At 43.0% G+C, this 23,055-nt stretch overlaps 1 protein-coding gene across 1 annotated transcript in view; it reads left to right on the forward strand.

Moving 5' to 3' along the window:
• Nucleotides 1–23,055, forward strand: part of LOC134533097 (uncharacterized) — a 545,455-nt gene that overhangs the window by 516,887 nt on the left and 5,513 nt on the right. Inside the window, exons 5-9 of the mRNA XM_063370340.1 lie at nt 13,112–13,242; nt 16,105–16,269; nt 17,255–17,461; nt 19,987–20,136; nt 22,239–22,593. Coding sequence (XP_063226410.1) covers nt 13,112–13,242; nt 16,105–16,269; nt 17,255–17,461; nt 19,987–20,136; nt 22,239–22,593 — 1,008 coding nt within the window. The remainder of the gene's footprint in view (nt 1–13,111; nt 13,243–16,104; nt 16,270–17,254; nt 17,462–19,986; nt 20,137–22,238; nt 22,594–23,055) is intronic.

Raw genomic sequence — 23,055 nt, forward strand, 5'->3', positions numbered from 1 at the left:
ATCACTAACTTTAGTATCGAAATTTTTTTTAAACTTTACAATCATACTCAAAATTTCGTTTGATAGTTCTTAAAATTAAATTGTAGCATAACACAATTGTTTTAGTTTCAGTTAATCAACATGTTGTCTTCCCTTTTTTTATTTCTCTTTATTAGACGTGGCCCCTTTTACAGTTGAGTATTTTGTGGTCCGGGGAAATCTGCCCCGTTTGCCCCCTTCCCCCCCTCATCCCTTCGTGAGCTGCCCTATGTCCGACGTTAATCGATCGATCTTGAAAGCTTCGCGTTGTTTCAACTTTCCGCCCTTTAGTTATTTCTGTGGACGCTGCAGATTTATTTATTTTTCCGTTGAAACTCTTAAAATATTCGGGGCAGTATATAATGTATAGGCTGTAAGCCTACATACGGGGGGGGGGGGGGGGGGTCATCCAGAAAATAAAGACAGTTTAGTTATACAAAATGAAAAACACAATTTTTATTGAAAGAAAGAAAAACTCTGTTACATTCATAATCACCTCCTACATTTACGAGCTTCGTAATTATCATGTGACACACTCTGCCGTCAGTTCATTTAAGCCAGGCGGTCATCGTTGTCTGGGAGAAATCAGGAAGAGCGAGGCACATTTCTTGCGGATGTTATTTCCTGTGCGTGCTTGTTGGCAAACACTAAACTAATGTTCTCTCCCCTTCCTCCAATACTTATATCGGGGCTGGCGGACCCGAGGAATCCCGCCGGCCGTGTCCGCAGAAGTATCGCCCGCCAGAGCGAGCCGCATTCCTCCGGCGACTGTCGCAAGCCTCGCCGGGCAGGCCACACCGAGATGTGTCGCCGTATCTCTGCCACGTTGGCGATCCCGGCCCTCTGGTCCCGTCTATTTTTTTTTGACGTGAAAACGTCTAATAAATCGATGAACGCCGGCTGCACGCACGAAGTGTCCCGTTACGCACATTGTCCCGTTACGCTCATTTTACGCTTGCGCCGCATCTATCTCTCTTCCACTCGATTGGAACAAGCCATCGGTTTGACTTTTTCGAGGCACATTAAACTTGAAACACTCCCATTCGTTTCCTACTTTTCCTATCATCGTCCTATCCTTTAACAGAATAACACAGATTGGAAGAAGTTAAATAGCAAACATGTATAAAAGTTATGTTTAAAATAATCTCTTCGTTGAAGTAATAAACATATTTGAATTAAAGAGTGCAAATAAAAGTAAATTTATCAATTAATTTGTAGATTTCATTTCACTCCTTCTTTGTATCCATACAAAATAGTGATAATTCAATAAAAATGATTCAATTTTATTCATAAAAGTATGCAATCATTTTATCAATGTTTTGTTATGACGTCACGTTAAACTATTGTCCGTAAACCGACTTTACAGACAACCAATTTTTTTATAAAATTTTGTGCTTTAAATAGTCATACCGACGGAAAAGTTCATCGAATAAGTTAGAAAATATCGATGTTTATGGGATAGATTGATGGAAGAAAATACGTAGAAGTATAATGACTGGGGATTTGATTTCAAGGGAGTGCTATCAAACCGAGTCGTATTTATTCTGAAATAATCCAAATATATATCTGCTTCATCAAATGATTAAATTATTCCAATTCTTTTTGGTATTAATTTCATGAAACAATTTCTTTTTAAGTTTACATACTGGGAGCCAGCAGAAAATCACAATCGAATCTCACGGCATGCGACTCTCCGACATCGCGAGCTAATATGATCTGTCTGATCACCTGGCGCAGCGAACATTGCATGTGTAGCGAACACATAGCGAACATCGTGAACATAGCCTAGCTTTGTGTGGCCTCGTCCAGGGCCCCCACATGGCCGGTGCTACCGTTGCTATGGCAACGGGGGCCACGGGTCTAGGGGGCCTGCGAAGGAAAGAAAAAAAACTTAAAACAAAAAAGTAGACAATTTTAAGTAAAGCATAGAAAACAATTAAACAGTAAGGCCTAAATTTAGTTACCGTTGAAATATTACACCAAAGTAATATTATTCGGAATATGCTGTGCGTACAGAACGTGTCTGAATATACAACTGTGAGTAACAAAACCACCACCAATTGAAGTGACACGATGTTGACAGTGCAGAACACTTACACTCATTTATTTGTCATTATTCAAAATAAATTTACGTTGACAATCGAAACATTGACTTAAAACTAATTTTAATGTGTTTTAAAAAAATTGTGAAAAGGTTAAAAGAAATATAACTAAAACAATGTACATAAAGGAAAAAAAATTTTTTTTTTTTATCTCTGTTAGAAAAAAAAGGGGGGGGGGGGCCATCATGACTTCTAGCAACGGGGCCCACTGAATGATGTGGGGGGCCTGGCCTCGCCTTTGAAGGGAGAAGGCTTTTTGCGTAGTGCTGAACTTGATGAGCTCGGTAACGCGTCCAGCGCTACGTTGTGCGCTAGGTGAGTGTTTTTATTTTAGCTAGCGTGTTTTAGGTTGTCAGTCGTGAGGTGACATTCGAGACTGTCATGGATCATTTCAAGAAAATATAAGGAAACTAATAATGGCGAAGGTCGCAATGCGACAGCAAAGTATCGCGTTACTGTGAACATGCGGTTCTCACCCGAGCGACAAACAAAACAAACGTGTGCATATAAAGTGGTTCTGGACATTATAAATGCACCACACACACACACACACACACACACACACACACACACACACACACACACACACGCACACACGACAGCAATCAACGTTTAAAAGTTTTACTCAACGACCTGTTTGAATAAAATGTGTTTAAACCAAATTTAACGTTCACCCGAGAGAAAAAAAATTACTGCGTGGTGACGTTACAAAGATTTCACAGGTGAATTCAAACAAAACCTTTAAAAGTATATAACATTACCAACGTACCAGTCTAACCATCATTCGAAAACAAAATTGTGACATACAGTTAAGTAACTTTGCCTTCCCCCTCTTCTTTTATTTTACCATCCCCGAGAGATGTGATTAGAAATATAAAAAAAAAAAAATATTTACAATAGAAAAAACTGTCGCGCTGACGCCGCAGAAGTGTTGAGCGTGATTGGCTCGGATATTATTCGCGTCGCGTCCATCGCGCTGTTGTGTGATTCCAGCGTAATGCGTTTGGTCCCCGTGTTTATGCGTGGCTTCAGTTGCTGCCAGCAAGTAATGTTTTCCTTCAGTCTGCTGGCGCGCGTTGACTCAGCGCTTGTCCACACTTTAACCGCGCAGCTGTTTGTTATCTACGCCAGCTGTTTTACAAACAAGGTGGTGCAGCAAAGTCCTCGCATCTGATAACCCTCGGGTATGATGCACTTTGCTGAACCAGGTACAGACAACTTCCGGTGCACCGCGGCGGTTATAACTCTTTTTTGTTTTTTGTACAACATGCCGGTGGCGTTGCAAGTTGCTAACAATGCAGGAATTGTTAACATACAAACTAATAAGCTGGCACATTGCGTAATATTTAAGGCCCCCGACTACCAGGGTACCCATATTGTTGTGCAGAGCTTCAGGAGAAAACACGTGATTTGAAAACTGCCCAAGACGTCAGAGTGGTGTGTGTTTACGAAAAACACTTAAGAATACGCTGAGGGCGGGTGAGCAGTTTTGTTTCCGTATTTCGTTTTTAAAATGTATTTTTGGAATGCTAGGCGGGCCCTTGAAGCAGTAGACGCCGGAGTATTCTAGCGGACATATTATAACAAGGCTTTACACCCTGGCGGCTCAGATTGCTCAGGCGTCACGTTCACGTAACAAGGGCCAAGGAGTCTATTACGACAACCCCCCCTCCCCCTTTTTTTTTCCACCGTGCCTTGTATGACTCATTTGAAAACCGAGTAGGATAACCTAGTGGTTCGGAGCCAACAATAATCTGGGCTGTTCCTTCTTTTTTTTAAGTTTTTGAGCGTAAACGTGTTTTTTTTTTTTTTTTTTTTTTTAAACCTTTACCAGGTCTATTTGGAATTTGGTTAGGTTAATCTCGGAATATTTCCAAAATTGTTATTTTGCTTGTTTCTCACACAAATGGGGCAGTATAGCAATTTTTATTATTTGTTTGGAAAGAAATATCTTAGGAGCGGATTAATCGCGAATAAGGGAATATCAATTATAACATTTTGCGGCTGCTAGAAAAATTATTGACACTTCTCGTGGACAGTTAAAAATGGCATCAGCTCGAGTATACAATGGAGCGGGGTCAGTAAATCCGTATATTTTCCCGTCCGCAACTTGCCTAAGGGTTTTTTTTTTGTTGCGGTTTTGTCGTACGCGAAGTGATTTCAAATCATCTGTGAAAATGATGCTCCCAACTCCCACTCTTTTTTTTTTATTCCTCTCCGCGCGCCAATTTCAGTTGGCAGCACTGGAAGCTCTACTCCCACCCCGGCCGATTTACGTTCATTCACGGAGATCTGCGACGAATCGATGCGGAGAAGTGTGTCAGGCGCTGCGCCGTCGCTGCCATCTGGCGGTGGAGAATGGAACCACGTCTCGCTTCACGTAGCGTCTGCGTCGCCTGGAATTGTGTCATTTTACAATTACGTTTTAAATATTTAACGAAACGAAAAAAAAAGTATTAAATACACAAAACAACTGTGAAACGTGTTGATTACGGGTCCAAAATATGTTGTTTAAGATAATTTCAAAACGTTACTGAAACGTTAAAGGTATCAGGGCAAAGCGAGTTACTATAGAAACCAACTTTTAGATGTTAGTGCAATATATTTGTGGGAAATGAGAAACGAATATTTGTTGTTACACTTGAAAATAAATTGATTAGCATGTCTTGTGTGTGTTTAGTTACTGTATGAAAGTGACGAAACACAGTTAACCAGTCATATCTTACTTCATTTCTTTTAAGAACATCCCCCCCACCCCAAATATTTTTTTTACCTTTTTCCTTTCTCAATTAAGTGATGTCCTAGTTTCGCCCACATTTCTCGGGACCTGGGTAAACAGCAAATTGATGGGCCCAACCCCTTTCAGTTTATTTCTAACTGTCCAAAATACGCTAATAAGAAATTACACGTTTGTAAATATAGAAACAGGTACCAGAATTTCTATTATTTGCTTCACTTCAAATATTTAGTTTCTGTCGTTGCTTTTGCAAACCCAAGATCGGTTTGTAAGTACTGTAACAAAACGGATGAACGGGTGAGGAAACAAGAGTAAACCGAACTGGCTCCTTGGAACATCCGCCGCGTTTCTCATTTGCGAAGAATTGCGGATGCGAACTCCGCCGGGGATCGAACCTGGATCGTCTTGGCGGAAGGGCCGGAGCTCTTGACCACTGACCTCGCTCGTGAAGGTACCTTAGCGACGGGCGAAGAGAGGTCCCAGATGCTTGCGGAGGGGACTGTACGCGCGGTAAAACGGCCCCGAGGAGCCCCCCCCCCCCTTCCCCCCCCCATCACGCCGGGCCGCGCCCTCTGTCCTCTGTGGCCGGAACCTCCCAGCCGCTTCTTTTTTATCCGCGCGAGCAGCGAGCGAGTGCTTGTGTGTGACCTCGTGTGTTTGGTTCGTCGCCATGGCAACCCCCACCTTCCGTGAAAACCTCCACCTCCGCTTTCCCCCCTCCCTCCACTTCATACCCGCGTGTAGCGAGAGTCCTTTCCTCCGTGCCCTTTTCTTTTTTTTTTAAACCCTTTCCCCTTTCCTACCTTTTTTTTCCTGCTTCACCATTTCAGCAGCTCCTTCTTCCTCGACCTTCTTTTTATCCCCCCCCCCCTTTTTTTAAAAATATTTTTAATCTACTTAACCTCATCCCGCCCGACTTCCCACACGGCGACTTGTAGCTGCAGGTCGCGAGGAGGAGCTGCCTGGCTAAAGGGGAAAAAAAAGATGGGGTGGCGTTATCTTGTACGTGCGTCGTCGCCATTTCCCTTAGAAATCAACTTACTTTCCAAACTACAATTGAATCTAACGCGCTTTAATTGAAAGCCGTTGGTGACCAACGGAGCGACTCGTTCGTTCCACGAGGCACACTATGGCGAGTTGGGGGAGGGGGGGGGGGTTGTTATTTTAGGGACTGGGCTTACAACCACCCTGACCCATGTATTTATTAATTAATTTATTTATGTTTCATCGTGCGTGACTGGACCATCATTGATCCGACACGCGCTAAAAGACCTGGATTCAACCATTATTGTCATTTGGCTACTGCTAGAGACCCGGAAATTTCGCGAATTCGTCTGGCTTCCTGCAAAAATTCAAAGCACTACCAACGTTTGCTTTCCCATTGGCTGATTTCTTAGCGAGAACAATTTTGCTCTATATATAATTAGCGCTATCTGATTCGCTTACTTCTCTTCTAGCTGGGCATCGTTGGCTCACGGTCGTAGAGGGGCGTGTCCTTTTATAACTGTGGTCCAGTCATGAGCACCGTGCATTTGAGTATGAAGATTTACATTCTAGCTTGCGACGAAATGAATACGCGATCAGCGGGAGACAGAAATTTCGTCTTGTAGTGTACAATTCCTCGAGTAAGCATACGTCTGGTACAGCCAAGCGATACATGCTGGATCTACTTGTGCCCTGAAGATGTGCGTTACGCACATCTGTGAGGCGATGACATCTACCCCCTGAGGCGGTGAGGCGTGCCATTGTGCAGTGACAAACATGATAGCTCTGCGTACCTATGTGATCCCCATTCGGTGTCCCCAATGTCCCGGGGGGGGGGGGGGGGGTCACGTGTTCCAAGCTGGGGTCCTTGGTGTGTGGCAGCTTGGCCGTTGTCCGGACCCTGGCCCAACCTGTGGGCGGTTTGTGTCCTTATCCAAATGTGAATTTCGTCACATTGTCGCACGGAAAACTGTCCTGTCTAAAATTGCCATGTCCGATGTCCGAATCTACTTTCTAAAGCAGTCACCAGAGCGCAGTAATTATAGAGCGCCAAATAATTGCTTTTCGATTGTTTTTGTTTACTATTTTCATGCTTTGTAAATGTGTAGGCTCATCTAGGTTTTGAATATTTAGCTGTCTTGTGAAATTTATAGGAGTTCAATATTATTTATTTGTATTCTGCAAGGCAAAAAGTAAATGCTAATAAATGTGTATTCCGCGTATTCGGCCTTTGAAAAGCGCCGGTCGCTAACGGACAGCATTGATTAATATTTTGTCTCTGTCTTCTTGGCTTCCTACCACACCGTACGGTATTTTCGGTTCACTTTTTTTTTTTCTAAACGGGAACAGGAAACAGCAAATATCACGAGTTTTGTTGTTTCATGCTACTAAAGGACGCAGGCTGGGACAAAAAGGTTCAAAACGGACCATCTCCCACACCATCCATGACGTCAGAGGGTCGCTTGGGCCAGTCGGCGATCAGTGAACATTGCAGTTGTATATGGGTTTTTATGGGCTCACGAAAACAAGACTAGCTAGTTGTTCGCTAATCATGCCACACGAAGTGCAGGTACAGGAAATGTGGAGGTGCGGAGAGTCAGGACATGTTGCGGTAAACATGTATACATAATATGCATCAGCATCGTCAGGGTTTGTTCAAGTTTTCGGTGCACTTCACTTCGAATATGAAAAGCGAAATAGCAAGCAAAAAAAAAACAGGGTTACATAGTTGGGCCGATGTTTGCGTTTCGTTTTTGCGTCTTTGCGTAGTTTATAAAAGGGGTCATTTAAAACTTTTTTTTTTTCGGTGAGGTGTTTGAGGACTGTCGGAGCCCCCCTGGCTGATAGCTGCGTGCTGCTGTTCGGAGAAGGTGTTGTAAGTAATGGCGAAGTCGTAATTCTCCTTTCACCTCGTGTAAAGTATGTAGGCGGATTTCAAATTGTGTTAGGATGGCTTAACTTTTTTGATTCTTTCCAAGAGTGCAGGCAGTTTGGAATCCAGTAATGTTAAATTTCTTTCGTTAATTTAGCCTAAGGATGGGTCGAGGTGTTTGTAAAACATTACTAATTTCATTTTAAAAGTTAATACTCATGCTAAGAAGAGGATAAATTATTGTTTATGTATTTCAAAGGAGTATTTTTTTATTTATTGTGAAAAGAGTAGTTTGACATTATTTATTTATTTATGTGTTGGTCATAGTTTACCGGAAATAAACCTGAAACGACGTGGGATGAATAATATTTTTTTTTTTCAGTCCAAGGAGGTTAGACGTCCCTGTACCAGCTCTACTGCTACCATCCCGCCCCCAATGTTTTTGAAATCTTAAGATGTTTTATTATTTTTTATTTTGAGTGACATTTTGCAGATCTTGACGGAGTCCGAGGGCCTTCCGTCATTACTGTATGTCATAAGAAACCTCAATAACGGACAAAAAAAAAGATGAATATGTAAACATACAGGAAACAAGCCAAAAATAAGCTGTTGTCAAAAATTAAAAACATATTCATCACAGCATCAGTTTGTTTGTGCCTTTTCAATTCCCGAAACTGTCGCAACTGTGTTCGTCTGTGCTTTCATTGTGGTGTCCGGAATATCTGTTTAGTCGCATCTCTGGGTTCGCCTGTGCGTTTCTGTGTTGTTTTGTGGTCTAGAGTATTTCATTAGTCTCACCGTTGGGCTTATATAGTGCTCTGTTGTCCAAGGTAATTTTTTTTGTCTTTATTCTGTTCTTGTTACATTGTCAGCCCACCGTGTCCGTCTGTGCTGTGGTATTTTTCTGACAAATTCTTTCCACGGAATCATCTGTGCTGTCTTGTTTTCAACTTTTGACATCGGCTGATTGTGGCTTGTTTTGTACGTGTTTACTTATTCACTTTTGTTGTCCCGTTTATTGAGGTTTTGTTATGCCAAACAGTGTAACCAGCATTGGCGTGTGTGTGTGTGTGTGTGTGTGAGAGAGAGAGAGAGAGAGAGAGAGAGAAAAAAAAAACTTTTTAAATCACTCTTCCCTATTGCAAGAAACTTTCAAAGAACGTGGGTATTTGAAAACGTCGTCATTGAACCTTTCTTTCTTTTTTTTTTTTTTTTGCTTGTTGCGTTACGTAGTTTAAAAACCCTGCCTGGATGGACACGCCCCCGCCTTGGGCTGTGGACGGCTAGGGCTGACAGGCGCGCGCCAAGGATCAACAAGTTGCGACCGCTCGGGAGAAATAATTGGTCCGTCCGTGCGTAATTAGCCTCGCCCTGCCCCTCCCATGGGGGGGGGGGGAGGGGGCAGTTCATTAGCGCGGAGGATCGCTGGCGGCTGCGAGAGGCCTAAGATGCACATAAAGTTCTGCCATTCCCGATTACACCCGAACAATTCACCTTCGGCCGACTTCGGGATTTGTTTTATTTTTGCGCAGGAAAAATGAATTCAAATATTAAAAGTGGTCGGTTAGGTTAGCTACATGAAAACACTTTAAAACACTATGGGCGGTTAGTTAGGTTAGTACCTATAGCTACATTAAAATAAACAGAGATATATAAATATATATAAATAAACCCGAGGTTGGCCGAAGGTGAATTGTTCGGGTGTGATCGGGAATGGCAGAACTTTATGTGCATCTTAGGCTTCCCGGCGGCTGCACCCCGCGTGGGGGAGAAGACACCATCAGCAGCAAAGGGCGGACTCGTCGACGTTCGCTGACCAGACCTCCTCGGAATGGAGTTGAGTATCGGCAGCGGGCAGGTAGTTGGTACTGCCCTTGTCCAGAGAGGCTGGCTGATCTGAAAACCCACACCTGTCGTCCCCTCGTTGTGTAGCTGAACTAGCAACATTCTTCCGGGTTCGAGCACAGTGGGACGTATGGATTTGTGTCATTGATTTAAATTGCATTTTCAGTTTTAGATTCAGGTCCTTATTCCCTCTCTCATTTACCTTTTCCGTCGAATCTTTCTTTTTAAAGTTTTACAGTAAATAGGTTAGAGCGTAGAGAAAAAATTGCAACTTCAGGAGTGGGGAGATCGATGATGGCGTGATGGAGGGGCCGGGGGGAATAACGAACAAAGTAGAGTCGAGCAACTGTAAGACTCTCTGCCAGGTTACAATTGTTAAAGTTGTGACCCCCAATCGTGTACTTAATTATTTAGTTGTATGATTCAAGTCAAATATTGGCCAGTGTGAAGTTTCACTTTTAACGCCCTTGGTGGCTAAAAACACATTTTTTTTCCAAGTTGGGTTTTACTTTTCGTTGAAGACTATGTTTAACGACACGAATCAAGGAATCGGCTATGACCTGAAATAAGAATACCTCAACATCTCATCATCCCCCTCGAGAGGCGCGGCCAATGAGAGCCGCAGTTCAGGCACGTGTCAACGAGTCGATCTAGGGAAAGGAACTACGCTTCCCGGGATCGAGCCCATTTTCCTCCAGAATGCTACCACTGCAATACTCGCTCCGTATTTTTTTTTCATACTACCCAGTACTACCCATGTTTCTTTGAAACTGACTTTAACGCGGTAGCGTGAGGGACTTGTACGCTTTCATAAGCCGAGAAAATTTGGAGAGATGGGTAAATTTTAAATTTGCGTGCATGCATTGCTGCGTGGGTATATGCACTTTTGTATGTTTATGCATGTACGGATGAAATGTTAGTTATTTAAAGGATCGCATGAGAATACACGTGGACAGAGAGACGCAAATATGTAGGATTCGCTAGGTGGCCCCGCTGAGGGGAAGGGGGGGGGGAGGGGGGTAGTTTTGCGCGTGGGTTTTAACCGACACAAGTCATCTCTGGATAGGGCTCTTGTATACTACCATATGTTGGCCGATTTCACAATCACTATTTTGCAAGCGCAAGCGGGCCCCCTTAGTGAAGCGATCTACGACCCGAAGGATCTACGGCTACGCCCATGCTAGTGGACGAGAATAAAAGTGTCTCTCGAGTAACTTTTCTCGAGTAACTTTTCTCAAATTTCACATTTCTCAAACGTGGTTGAAGCGATACCCAACTGTTTACACGATGCAGACTTTACCTGGGGTGAGAATTCTGTTGCGGTAGGTCATGGCTGTCTGTCGGTCGACGGAAGGATCACTGACTGCACGGTTACTACTTCCCCGTGAACAAGTTTTCTAGCTCCTTTTTTTTTTTTTGTTTGTTTGTTTGAGCTTTCGACGTGTGTGAGCTAGAAAGGTTGGTCCCGGAAGAGAAGTAGGGGAGAGAATAAAAAGTGGGGTAGGGGTGTGATGGGGGGGGGGGGGGTAGAACCCAGCGTGGACCACTTGTGAGAGACTTCCTCAGTCGCCGTGCCAGGATGTTGGCCGTTGCCTCGCCCTGAGGAGGCCGTCGCGTCGCGCAGGTGACAAGAGTCGCAGTTTTACGGCCCGCTTCTCTCATCTCACCCCCGGAGACCCCCTTCCCCCCCCTGGGACGCTGGGAAGGGGTTTTACGAGCCAGACCCTGGAACTGTGCGGCCTGTGGAGGGGGGGGGGGGGAGGAGGAGGGTGCTGAAGAGCGCACGAGCAGCCCAGTCGGCCGATTGAGCGACGCGCGACGGCTGGGAAATGGCCCCAGGAGTTAAATCTTTATCGCTTTCGGCAGGACAAGTCCCCCGCTCTGCGCCCGCCGTCCTGGTTATTGCATTTCCACGTCTTTGGTTTTTGTCCATTGTGTTAGGGTTTTGTTTGAAAAAAAAAAAACTTAGGTCCAAGACTCCCGTAAACCTTCTTCCATACTTAATTTATTGCTTGAATTCAGCATTTGAATTTGTTTTTAGAGAGACGTATTATATTTGCTTAGTAATTTTTAGTTTACAGTTTCTTCTGAAACCGAAACAGTGGAACTGAAACTGAAACAGCGTTGCTTCTGAAGTTTTATTTAATTTTTCTAGGTGTACGTATCTTTTTATTTTTAAATTAGCGAATGGTAGGTGAATCCGAAACTTTGAGGAGAGGGATAGGGTCAGTTTGAAATAATCCATTCTTCATTAAAATGAAATCTTGTCAAGTCATACAATGTATAAAAACTTCATACAGTAATTCACAGTTGTTTTCAGGAATTTTGTTTTTAAAGATACGAAAATTATCGCCGTAATGTGTTATCAGCTATTACATGCATAGACCTGGCATACGTTGATTTTTTTTTCCTTTGTGAGCGAAGATCATTTCCAAAAGTCTATTAAAAGTCCTCCATTTTAACGCGAATGGTATTTAGTCAACATTATTCTAATTATGTCACGATGAACCACAAGTGTGGCGGTGCTGAAAATATTGTCTACCTTAAATGAATGCTCTTTCAGGACTATAAATTAGAATATATCAAATTCTATATGTGTCTTATCGTAGGGTATTTATATGTTTTACTTTTATTATTGCCACTCCGAATAACTCCGTATAACATAGCAGATACAGTAGTTGGTAGATTAATTTCCCCTTTTAAATACAGATTTGGCAGAGTTTACCTAGATTTTAAAATTGTAGCTGATATTCATTTTTATTATAACTAATATGAGAAATATATTTAAAATATGGAACACTCAGCGTTTAACCAAAAAAAAAAAAACAACTTGTGGCTGTCGTAAAATGATTTCATTGAAATAATTGTGAGTAAAGCCGTTATTCTTCATACATACATACATACATACATACATTTAGCCACACCGTCCCCGGGGCAATGATCGGCGAACTTTGGCATTTTGTGCTCGGTGATTTATTATGGATTATTTGTTCACATTTTCGATTCTAATAAATTTACTTAGTGTATTCTTGAGAGACATGCATTGTGCACTCTTAAGGAAAACGGCGGAAAGAATAATGCACAGTGGGGCACCCGCCTAATGGCCGGATCTCAATAAGTCATCAGCTGGTTTGTTCATCGTTCAACCCAGGGGCGTAGCCAGGGGGGGGGGGTTTGGGGGTTCAAACCCCCCCCCCTTAGCGCCAAATCTTTAATTAATTTCTTATTCATCACTGAAACAAATTTCATATTAAAATTAATAAAAAATTTTTACCATTACAATATTTAAATTTAAGTACAGAAAACTGCTAAAATAGCACTATTTTACACCTTAAAATCCAAATTTTCCCGGGGGTGGCATGCTTCTTAACCACCCCCCATACACAAATCCTGGCTACGCCACTGGTTCAACCACATTCTCTGTTGCACCATTGAGTTGTGAGCGCTGAGAATAGACGATATGTGTATAGTTATTTAAGCATTTGTTGGGCATGTGTTGGGTCGCGGATCGGAGGGCAGGAGAGTGCAGAGTGGCGGCCGGCGTGTTGGCAGGCAGGAACGGCGAGCTGCGGCTGTCGGCGGACCGCGACATCTCGGGGGACGACGTGGCGGGCGTGTGGGCGGGCTACCACAGCGCGCTGGGGCTGAAGAAGTCCACGCCGCCGGGCCCCCGCGAGCAGTCGGTGAGTCGCGACACGACCTTCACTCTACAGTAATACCTTTGAATATATATACAATATATATTCAAAGCTAATACACAGGGCCGGATTTAGGGGAGGGCAACCGGGGCGAAAGCCCCGGGGCCTCCACAAACGGAGGGCCCCCACAAACGGAGGGCCCCCCAAAATAATTTCATATAATTCTTGTCTCCGATTATATTTATGTATGTTTTTTTTTAAATACTAAGAGAGTCTACTTGATTTCACAATAAATTATTTATTGGAAAACTCGACTGAAAAAAATTGTTCATTTTATTTTGGAAAATAATTTGGGGCCAGGGGGCCTTCGCTCCTCTGTTGCCCCGAGGCCTCCAGACCTCTAAATCCGGCCCTGCTAATACAACTGCATTACACGCACTTTGTGCACACAGTCACGCCAAGTGGTTGTAATGAAACAATTAGCTTTAGAACAATCAGTAATTTATTATTGAGCTACCTTCAACGGCGCCCACGCCGGGATGGCAATTTTTTTAGGGGGGGGGGGGGGGGGGTTGGGCGCTCTTCCACTTAGCTCTCTTCCCCTTAGCTCTCAGGGAAAGAAAAAAAAATATATAGTGTATTCATGTGTTTTTCTTTCAAGAAAATGATTTAATAGTCGGTAGCCTATTACGTAGAAGTGGTTCAACACTAAAATATTTTATATAGCGTTTATTTACATATATATATATATATATATATATATATATACTTACAAGTTGCCATTCGTCTGCCAATATATTAAAAATACTCGTTACATTCATGTTTAGGCTTACCCCCCCTCCTTTACAAACTATCACATGGGCGCCCTTGAGCTACTTATACTTAGTACACCCACTTAGTAAATACACCTTAAATTTAAGAAAGAACGCTGTTTACCAATTGTCCAGGGATCTTCGAAAATTTACGGGTACTAAGTTCACTTACGTTGAACATGATTACACAAGGATGTTCTTGGTATATTTGCAAAACATTCAATAACTGGTTAAGATTCCTGAAAAAACACCTGTTATTTCGTTTACATGTATGTGTGTTTACCTTTAAAAAAAACAATTCGGCAGTCGAAATACGGCGTAATATTTACGATCCAGTTATCTGAAATAATGAAGATATTGTTTGTTTGCGGCGGATTCTTCGTTGAAAAACCCGAAAATTTAATGTAATTTCGGAGAGTGTATCTGTTGAAAATATTTGCGACCAAACAACAAATGTTAGGAGGTATTTTGTTGAAATTTCAGAAATAGTCATTAAATAATAAAAACGATGAGAAAATAATTTAAAAAAAATGAGTGCGCGTACTTACGTAAATGCGTTAGAAGTTATACTTACTGGAGAAAAAAGCTAAAATTTTGCATGCAAATCATTAATAGAATTAAAATAATAAAATAACTGTAGTGATATTATCAGATACTTTTGATAAAGTAAAAATATTCAATCAAAATATCACTAAAAATAATTAGAGCACTACATGCCCTATCTTCCTTAGAACTTTTAAAATTAATTATTTCATTTAGTAAAATAGAGATAATTTTATTTTAAAATAAAAATCAATTTATATGCGGAATGTTTAATCTAATTTAATTTTTTGAATTATTTATTAAACAATAATTTATAATGCAAATAAATTATAGATACGGGAACATCACTTATATAAATACATTTGAAAGTACACTCGAAAAAAAATTTTAAACACAGGTTCTATCATTAATATTCACAACAAATAAATATTTTTTAATTTTATGGACCAGTCTTAAATATAAATCACTTAACTGAAAAGCACGTGTATATAATTTTTATTTGTATGTAGCATTTTTTTTTTCATTCTGCGTGGTGCGCGCGCATCGTAAAAATTCACTCTCATATTTTTTTTTTCATAACGTAACTAAAGAAGTATAACTTATGTACATGGGCGTAAGACAGGAGTTATTTTTTTCTTCCGGGAACAGATCGTGTGAAGCGTGGTCTGTGTGAGGCGTGGTCTGTATGAAGCGTGACCTGTGTGTGAAGCGTGGCCTGTGTGAAGCGTGGCCTGTGTGAATCGTGGCCTGTGTGAAGCGTGGCCTGTGTGAAGCGTGGTCTGTGTGAAGCGTGAAGCGTGGCCCGTGCGTGAAGCGTGCTCTGTGTGAGGCGTGAAGCGTGGCCCGTGCGTGAAGCGTGCTCTGTGTGAGGCGTGGCCCGTGTGAAGCGTGCTCTGTGTGAGGCGTGGCCCGTGTGAAGCGTGCTCTGTGTGAGGCGTGGCCCGTGTGAAGCGTGGTCTGTGTGAAGCGTGGCCCGTGCGTGAAGCGTGGTCTGTGTGAAGCGTGGCCCGTGCGTGAAGCGTGGCCTGTGTGAAGCGTGGCCCGTGCGTGAAGCGTGGTCTGTGTGAGGCGTGGCCCGTGTGAAGCGTGGCCCGTGTGAAGCGTGGCCCGTGCGAGGCGTGGCCCGTGTGAAGCGTGGCCCGTGCGTGAAGCGTGAAGCGTGGCCCGTGTGAGGCGTGGCCCGTGTGAAGCGTGGTCTGTGTGAAGCGTGGCCCGTGCGTGAAGCGTGGCCCGTGCGTGAAGCGTGGTCTGTGTGAAGCGTGGTCTGTGTGAAGCGTGAAGCGTGGCCCGTGCGTGAAGCGTGGTCTGTGTGAGGCGTGGCCCGTGTGAGGCGTGGCCCGTGTGAGGCGTGGCCCGTGTGAGGCGTGGCCCGTGTGAGGCGTGGCCCGTGTGAGGCGTGGCCCGTGTGAGGCGTGGCCCGTGTGAGGCGTGGTCCGTGTGTGAAGCGTGGCCCGTGTGAGGCGTGGTCTGTGTGAGGCGTGGTCTGTGTGAAGCGTGGCCCGTGTGAGGCGTGGACCGTGTGTGAAGCGTGGTCTGTGTCGCGCCGCCGCAGAGCCCGCTGATGCTGAGCGACCGCAGCCTGGCGCACGAGACGAGCTCCGTCCACGACGAGACGTCGTCCAGCGGCAACAAGGAGGACGAGGACGACGACGACGACGACGCCGAGGACAAGATCGACCCGCAGCAGTACGACCCGGAGCGCCTCAAGGCTTTCAACGTGAGTGCTGCTCCGCATCTTCTCCCCGTCCAGATCAGCCTTTCTTCGAGGACCAGATATTATTTTAGAAACTAATCAAGAGGGCTTGCCAATATTAATTAATTTTAAAGTTTTAGGAACATTTTTTTTATCCAGTTATCCAACTATCCAATTATCTTAAATTGAAAGCATGTTGACAAAATTAAATAATGATACAGATTGTTTGCTTATGACATTGAAATTATTAACGGACACTTGAGCTTCCTTGACATTGGACAAGAATCCAAAATAATATTCTTGTTATATTAACAAAACATTAAAAAAAACTGTGTAAGCCTACGTGTGTGTTTACTTTTTTTTTGTTTTGAACGAAACATACAACCCGTAAATCGAAGCACGGCGTAGTTTTCTACGAAGATCCAGTTATCTGAAATTACGGAGGACCTTTTGTTTCATTATTTCGTTTGGAAGAGCCCGTAAATCCACCTTAATTTCTAAGAGCAGGGCCGGCGCGTCCATATAGGCGAACTAGGCAACCGCCTAGGGCGCCAAGTAGCTGGGGGCGACGCAGCACGACACACAACAGCTGATACAATATGTTTAACGATTATTGAAACTAGATGAAAACGGATTTTTGTAACAGTGTGGAATGTTTACATTGATACAAGTGATTATTTAAAGTCCACGGTGACCTGTTTATGATTTGTAATAAGTAAAAAAGTATTAAAAAAAACACAAGCCTGCTTACATTTGATTGTTGACAAAATCTTTAGGCTTACGTGATGTATTGTGAGGCAAGGAAAATTTTTTTTGGGGTGTCCGGCTTTTGGGGTGTCCGGCGTGGTGGTGTGTGTGTGGAGGGGGGGGGAGCATTAAGGTTTTTCGCCTAGGGCGCCAATTTACCTTGCACCGGCCCTGTCTAAGAGTTGTGGTTAGAGTGCAAGAGAAGGCAAGGAGTCGGCAGCGAGTGAACTGTGAACTGTGAACTGTGAACTGTGCTTGTCAGATGTTCGTGAGGCTGTTCGTGGACGAGAACCTGGACCGCATCGTGCCGATATCGAAGCAGCCCAAGGAGAAGATCCAGGCCATCATCGACTCGTGCGCCCGGCAGTTCCCCGAGTTCGCCGAGAGGGCGCGCAAGAGGATCCGCACCTACCTCAAGTCGTGCCGCCGCAACAAGCGGTCCAGAGACACCAACGGCGCCTGGGACGCTGTAAGGAGGCTGCGAACATTCCGCCCTGCACTTTCGCACTACCAGCCGGCTGATGTCTTAGCGAGAACCATTTTGCTCTGTTTAACTGGCTTAAAACTTCTCTCGTATCTGGGCATTGTTGGATCACGGTCCTAGAGGGGCATGTTCCTATAGATGTGGTCCAATCACGAACCAAAGTGCACGAGCATGAAGATTTGCATTCTGGCTTGCGACCAAGTGAACCCGCGAAATTTTCAGTACCTCTATAGACATTGAGGAGTTCAGGTGTTCATAGTTTTAAGACTCGGAAAATTTCACGGGATCAGTTGGTCGCAAGGTAGACTACAATAATCTCAGGTTATTGGATCTCTATCGTTCGGACACTCCCCTCTACGACTTTGGACCAGTCAGCTACCAGCTAGCAGTAGTGGCCGAATCGCATCTGGGTATACTATACATAACTGTGAATTTTAGCCAGTCACCAAATGTATCCGCGAAATTTTCGGGTCTCTACCTACAGTGATATGGGCCCTTTTCCTCCAATCACATTTAAAAATAATTATTTAAAGTATTCTAAACCATGCAAAAATATTATTTCGTAATTTCAGCTAGAGTAACAAAAAATATCGCTAAAAAATTAGAGCACTACATGCCCAATCTTCCTTAGAACTTCTAAATAGTTTAAAACTCCTGTGAATCAGTGCAATTTCACTGGAAAATTGTGAAACTTACCCATTTTTGATCTGTATAAAGCAGTTGTAACAGTTTTTCAGTGAAATTTCAGTTAATTAGTTTTTTGTTTACTCGGTGGCTTGCTCTTAAACAGATATTTAGGATTTCAGGCAATTCCGCCAGAGCGAAATTTGGGGTGGGGGAAAGAGGAAAACACACTGACATTAAGTGCTTAGAGCACAGTCTTGGCGCCCTTCTATTAAAATAAGGTGGGGGTCTCTTCTCCCTTCCACAGCTCAGGAATAACTGTTCTCAGGTGACAAAAAGCCAAGGAAAAACCAATGAAACATAGATGTCACAAATATTTTACACTCAAACATTAAGCATTGCCTGTCATTTTCTTTTAACATATAAATTTCTTAGCTATCCTTATTACATAATTTCAGGGTAAAATTTGGGTGTAAACTTCTATTTATTCAATGTTTATATGTTGATGGTTAGCTGTGTATGTAAACTAGAGCACAACATATCAGATGGAACTTTAAACGTAAGCTTTATTTAATAATAAACATACTAAGTTCTAGTATTCTAGTATTTTGGGAAGTCCTTTGTATTCAGTTCTAAACAACTACACCTTATTCCTGTCTGGCTACCCTGTTTTCGGTAATAATACCGGATAGCTCCAGGGTTTGTGTGAAAAACTGGTGTTTTTGTCACATTAGTCCGATAGATATCAGGCGATATGCCCAGTATGAACCATGGAGGTATTGGTATATGGAGTGGGTATTTGTTCTGAAGTTAAAGTCAACTTTTTAGCGATTGGGTAGCAAAACAAATCATTGCTGTATAAAGGATGTAGTCACACCTTTTTCCACTATCTTATTTTTCACTCTCTCCCCTGTGTTATTAGAGAGATGCCCTGTATTAGTCTCTAAGAGTGTTCGGTTTCGTGTTATGGTTTCTAAATACCTCACTGTGGCCAAGACAAGGGAAAAAAAATCCCTTTCGGCACAGCCTGCAGGCATAGGTAGATTTTGAAGTACCCATTTATTCTGGAAATGTTTTAGAAACTTCTATAAACACCTGGAACATTTTAAGAACCTAACACAACGGTGTGCAGAGATCCAGAAGAAACCACACGATTTAAAAACTGCTCAAGATATCCGTGTGCGTTTTTAGAAAAGTGAAAATGGCATAATGTGTGTTACCGGAGTAATTTTTTAGACGTGAAATAACCGGTAGAGATTCTTAAAAGCACCCAAGGGACGTGTATTACACCTTTTATCTTCATTTCTTCACTTGATCATTGGCGTAGCTGTGTTCATAAAGTTGGGGGGGGGGGGGGGGGGAACAATTAATGATTTTGATGTCATGTAAACCCATTCCCCTCTTACTAAGATGGGGGCTTCGGGGGTCCTCCACAGGAAAATTTTGATTTTAAAAGTGCAAAGTAGCGCTTTTTAAGCAGTTTTTGTATCTAACCATTGGATACATCGATGTTAAAATTATTATTGTTTCCTTAAGATAAAATTTGAGAGTGAAGAAATTACAAATAAAGTTGGGCAGAATAATATTATAAAATAAAAATATCACGGTCTAGAAAGTTGGAGGGGACAGTCCCCTCCACCCAAAAAGTTCAGGGGGACACGTCCCCCCTGTCCCCCCCGGTTCCTACGCCCCTACACTTGATAATGTTATTGTTACTGTCGAGATCTCGTAGTAGCCCTGTGCACGATGAGAAGACTGCGTGCCAGTAAAGAGATACCAGCGACACACCCCTGAGGCGAGGTCGAGCATGTTTCTGGTGTTGCAACGTGGCGTAGTTTCCCACGGCGAGGTTGTCAACCCGGGCCGTCCGGGCGGTGTGTTTCCAGACGCGACCCACCCCGGCGCACCTGACGTCGGTGCAGGCCGAGCAGATCCTGGCGCAGGCGTGCGAGAACGAGAGCCACAACGCCAAGAGGATGAGGCTGGGGCTGGAGCCCGTCAGCCAGCCGATGCCCCTCCTGCCGTCGGCCATCACCGTCAGTATTACCAAGCCTCACGCGCCCCACACTGCTTCACTCCCATCTCACACGCGTAACATCACAGTACACAGCATTTGGCGCGAGTCATTTCTCGCGAATGGCGTGAACCAAAGCTCACAAAGCCAGAGGGAAACTTAATAGTATTAACTGTTTAGTGAATTTTAACAAGATGGGCTGTATTTTAATGAAATTCCTTGGAAATCAGGTCCAAAGCCGGGGTTTAGTTTTGTTCCCAAGTCTTTTTTTTCCCCGCCTTGATCAGAGCCGTTTCAGCATGTAGTTTAAACATTTTGCTCTGAAAATCAAATAATTCGATAGTCAATGTACCTACTCCGGAACCGAATTATAACGAAACCACTTGTGATTGTGTCCAGTAATTTAGTTGAAAACACAATTTGGGTACATTTCATGCTCTGCATAATTTTAAAGAATTCTACATTAAATATTGTGTCCGATTTTCACATTATAAGTGTAGCAATATGGGAACACATGGTTTATCTTGTTACTGAGGTTAGATGTTACACATCTCTGTCGAGTTTTTATCATTATTATTTAACTGCTGTTTTGGAAATTCCAACACTATACCTCCCTTGCATTTCTTTTTCTGTCACAAAAATTTCAAACACACATGCACTGATTGTAATAAAATAGTTGTAAATATTTGTAAAAGTTATAATAAGTTAAAACAATTCCACGGCTTTTTACGACTTTTAGTGAAAATGTGTTAAAAATATTAGTAACAGAACAAAGAACAAATGCAAGGTAAGTATCATGTTAAAATTTCAGAAAAAGTCCCTAAATAACAGTATAGATGAGAAATTGAAAAAAAAAAATCTTTATGGCATGTTTTAAGCTGGAGCCTTAACCACATGCAGCTGGTGACGGAGCTTGCATCAAATGAGCAGTGTGGTTTTGATACCTACAAACATAATACACTATAGTCTGAACCATGTGATTTGTCTTGAATTTGGCAGTTATCAAAAGTAGCACCAATGGTCTGTGTGTCCTCCTCCCACGGTTCTGTCAAATGTTTGTAACTTCATGTGGTTATCAGTGGATGCTTTGTCAGTGACGATTGGGGAATGGGTACAACTCCACTGACACTACTTTTGAGATCTGTCAATTTCGTGAAACAGTTAAATTGCAGTCTACACCACTAGTGTCAGTTATAGACATCTTTTAATACTTTCATTCTGAAATATGTAAAACATTGGTTTAGAGGAGTTTCCTGATTGTCTTTTAACACAAATTTAAATAACTGTGTAATGAGAAATCCTAAAATAAGTAGGTAAAAAAAAAATTATAAAGGATGTTTTTCTAACTGTGTGAGACTGCATCTGAGGGAGGTTCGCCATTGGATGCAATGAACAAATAAGATTTTTCTGCAAAACATCCTTTATTAAAATTGCCAACAGCTGTTGTTGTATCATTCTAAAACATTATAAGTTTTCACACAGAGAGATAGCATCAACAAAATTGAACTATAGAGTATAGAGAATTTCCATTCACCACTATAACTGGTTCATGTTAACATTGAAACATTAACATTTTCGAATCAACTTTGAGTATCCTTAAACATTGCATTGCGAAGCTGCTACTTTTTTGAAATATAATATTTTTACTATCACTCAAATTCTCCTATCACTCCGATCCTAGTCACCATCAATTTCAAACATAGAATTTTTTTGTGTGATGTTTAGTCAAAGAACTACTTTGGTTGCTGCCACACTAACTGAACATGTTTTTTTTTTCCAGTCCCATTTTTACTGACCAAGTGCGGCTCCAAATTTTTCTTCTATTTTTTTTTTAATGTTTACTTAATACTTAAATTCACGTGTTATTCTTTTTTCCCCTCAGATGTTATGTTAAACAATTAAAGTTTAAAATTTGAGACTATAAGTTGTAAATATTCCAAGGCTAATCTCTGACATTTAATTTCGTGTTTTGCAACAATAGTCCTTCCCAAAAAGTCTTCTTGGAGCCGCTCCTGTTACTGACAGTGTATTTTCTCGATGGTTGGTTACCAAAGTGTTCAGATAAAGCATGGCACTGTCGTGTGTGAGACACGAGGCGTCAAGCTGCGGAACGACTGCTTGCAGACGGACAGCCGGCCCTCGCCCATGGACCACCACTCCTCGCCGCTCAGCTTCGACGTGACGCCCAAGCCGGTGGTGTCGGCGTCGATCAACAGCCTCGTCAAGACGGAGCCCGCCGACCCGCCCGCCGCCTTCGGGCCGGGCCTGGCCGCCGGCAAGCGAAGCCCCGTGGAGGCGACGGCGGCTAAGAGCGTGGGCACCGCGGTGACCTCCGTCAACGGCAACATCACCTCGTCCTCTGCCGCGCCCACCGCCCTCTACCGGCCCAACTTCACGCAGGCCTTCCAGCGGGCCGGGCCCTACCCCAGCCCGCTCTTCCCCACGCCGCCCTTCGGCACGCCGGGCATCATGACCAACGGTGAGCTGGCTCTTGTGGCATGTAACCATTCTGGGTAAGAGACTGAATGTCTGTCAAGTTCCGCAGTTCGCACTCCTCACTGGAGCTGGGCTAAACAGTGGTTCGCCCCTTACCTCGCACCTGTCCACACACAGTCTCGCGCCACTCAGTCACACTCTCTCGGTCCCGTCGCTCCGCGTCGCGCCACTCTCGAGGAGGTCTCTTACCCTAAGAAATGGGTTCATGAAGTTAATCTAAAAAGATATGAATTTGGAGAATTTCATCATTTAATGTAGCAGTTGCTTGAGAACAAAGGCTAATATTTATGGATTATTCCAAGATAAATACAACTGTTTGATAATAGCATTCCCTTTGAAATAAAATCCCAGGAATTGTCCTGCATATCCTGCCTTCTATATTATTCCATCATTCATTCCATAAACATGGATATTTTCATACCTCTTCAATAAAATGATACTAATT

Source organism: Bacillus rossius, chromosome 6, assembly GCF_032445375.1.
Source record: "Bacillus rossius redtenbacheri isolate Brsri chromosome 6, Brsri_v3, whole genome shotgun sequence".
Taxonomy (NCBI): Eukaryota; Metazoa; Arthropoda; class Insecta; order Phasmatodea; family Bacillidae; genus Bacillus; species Bacillus rossius.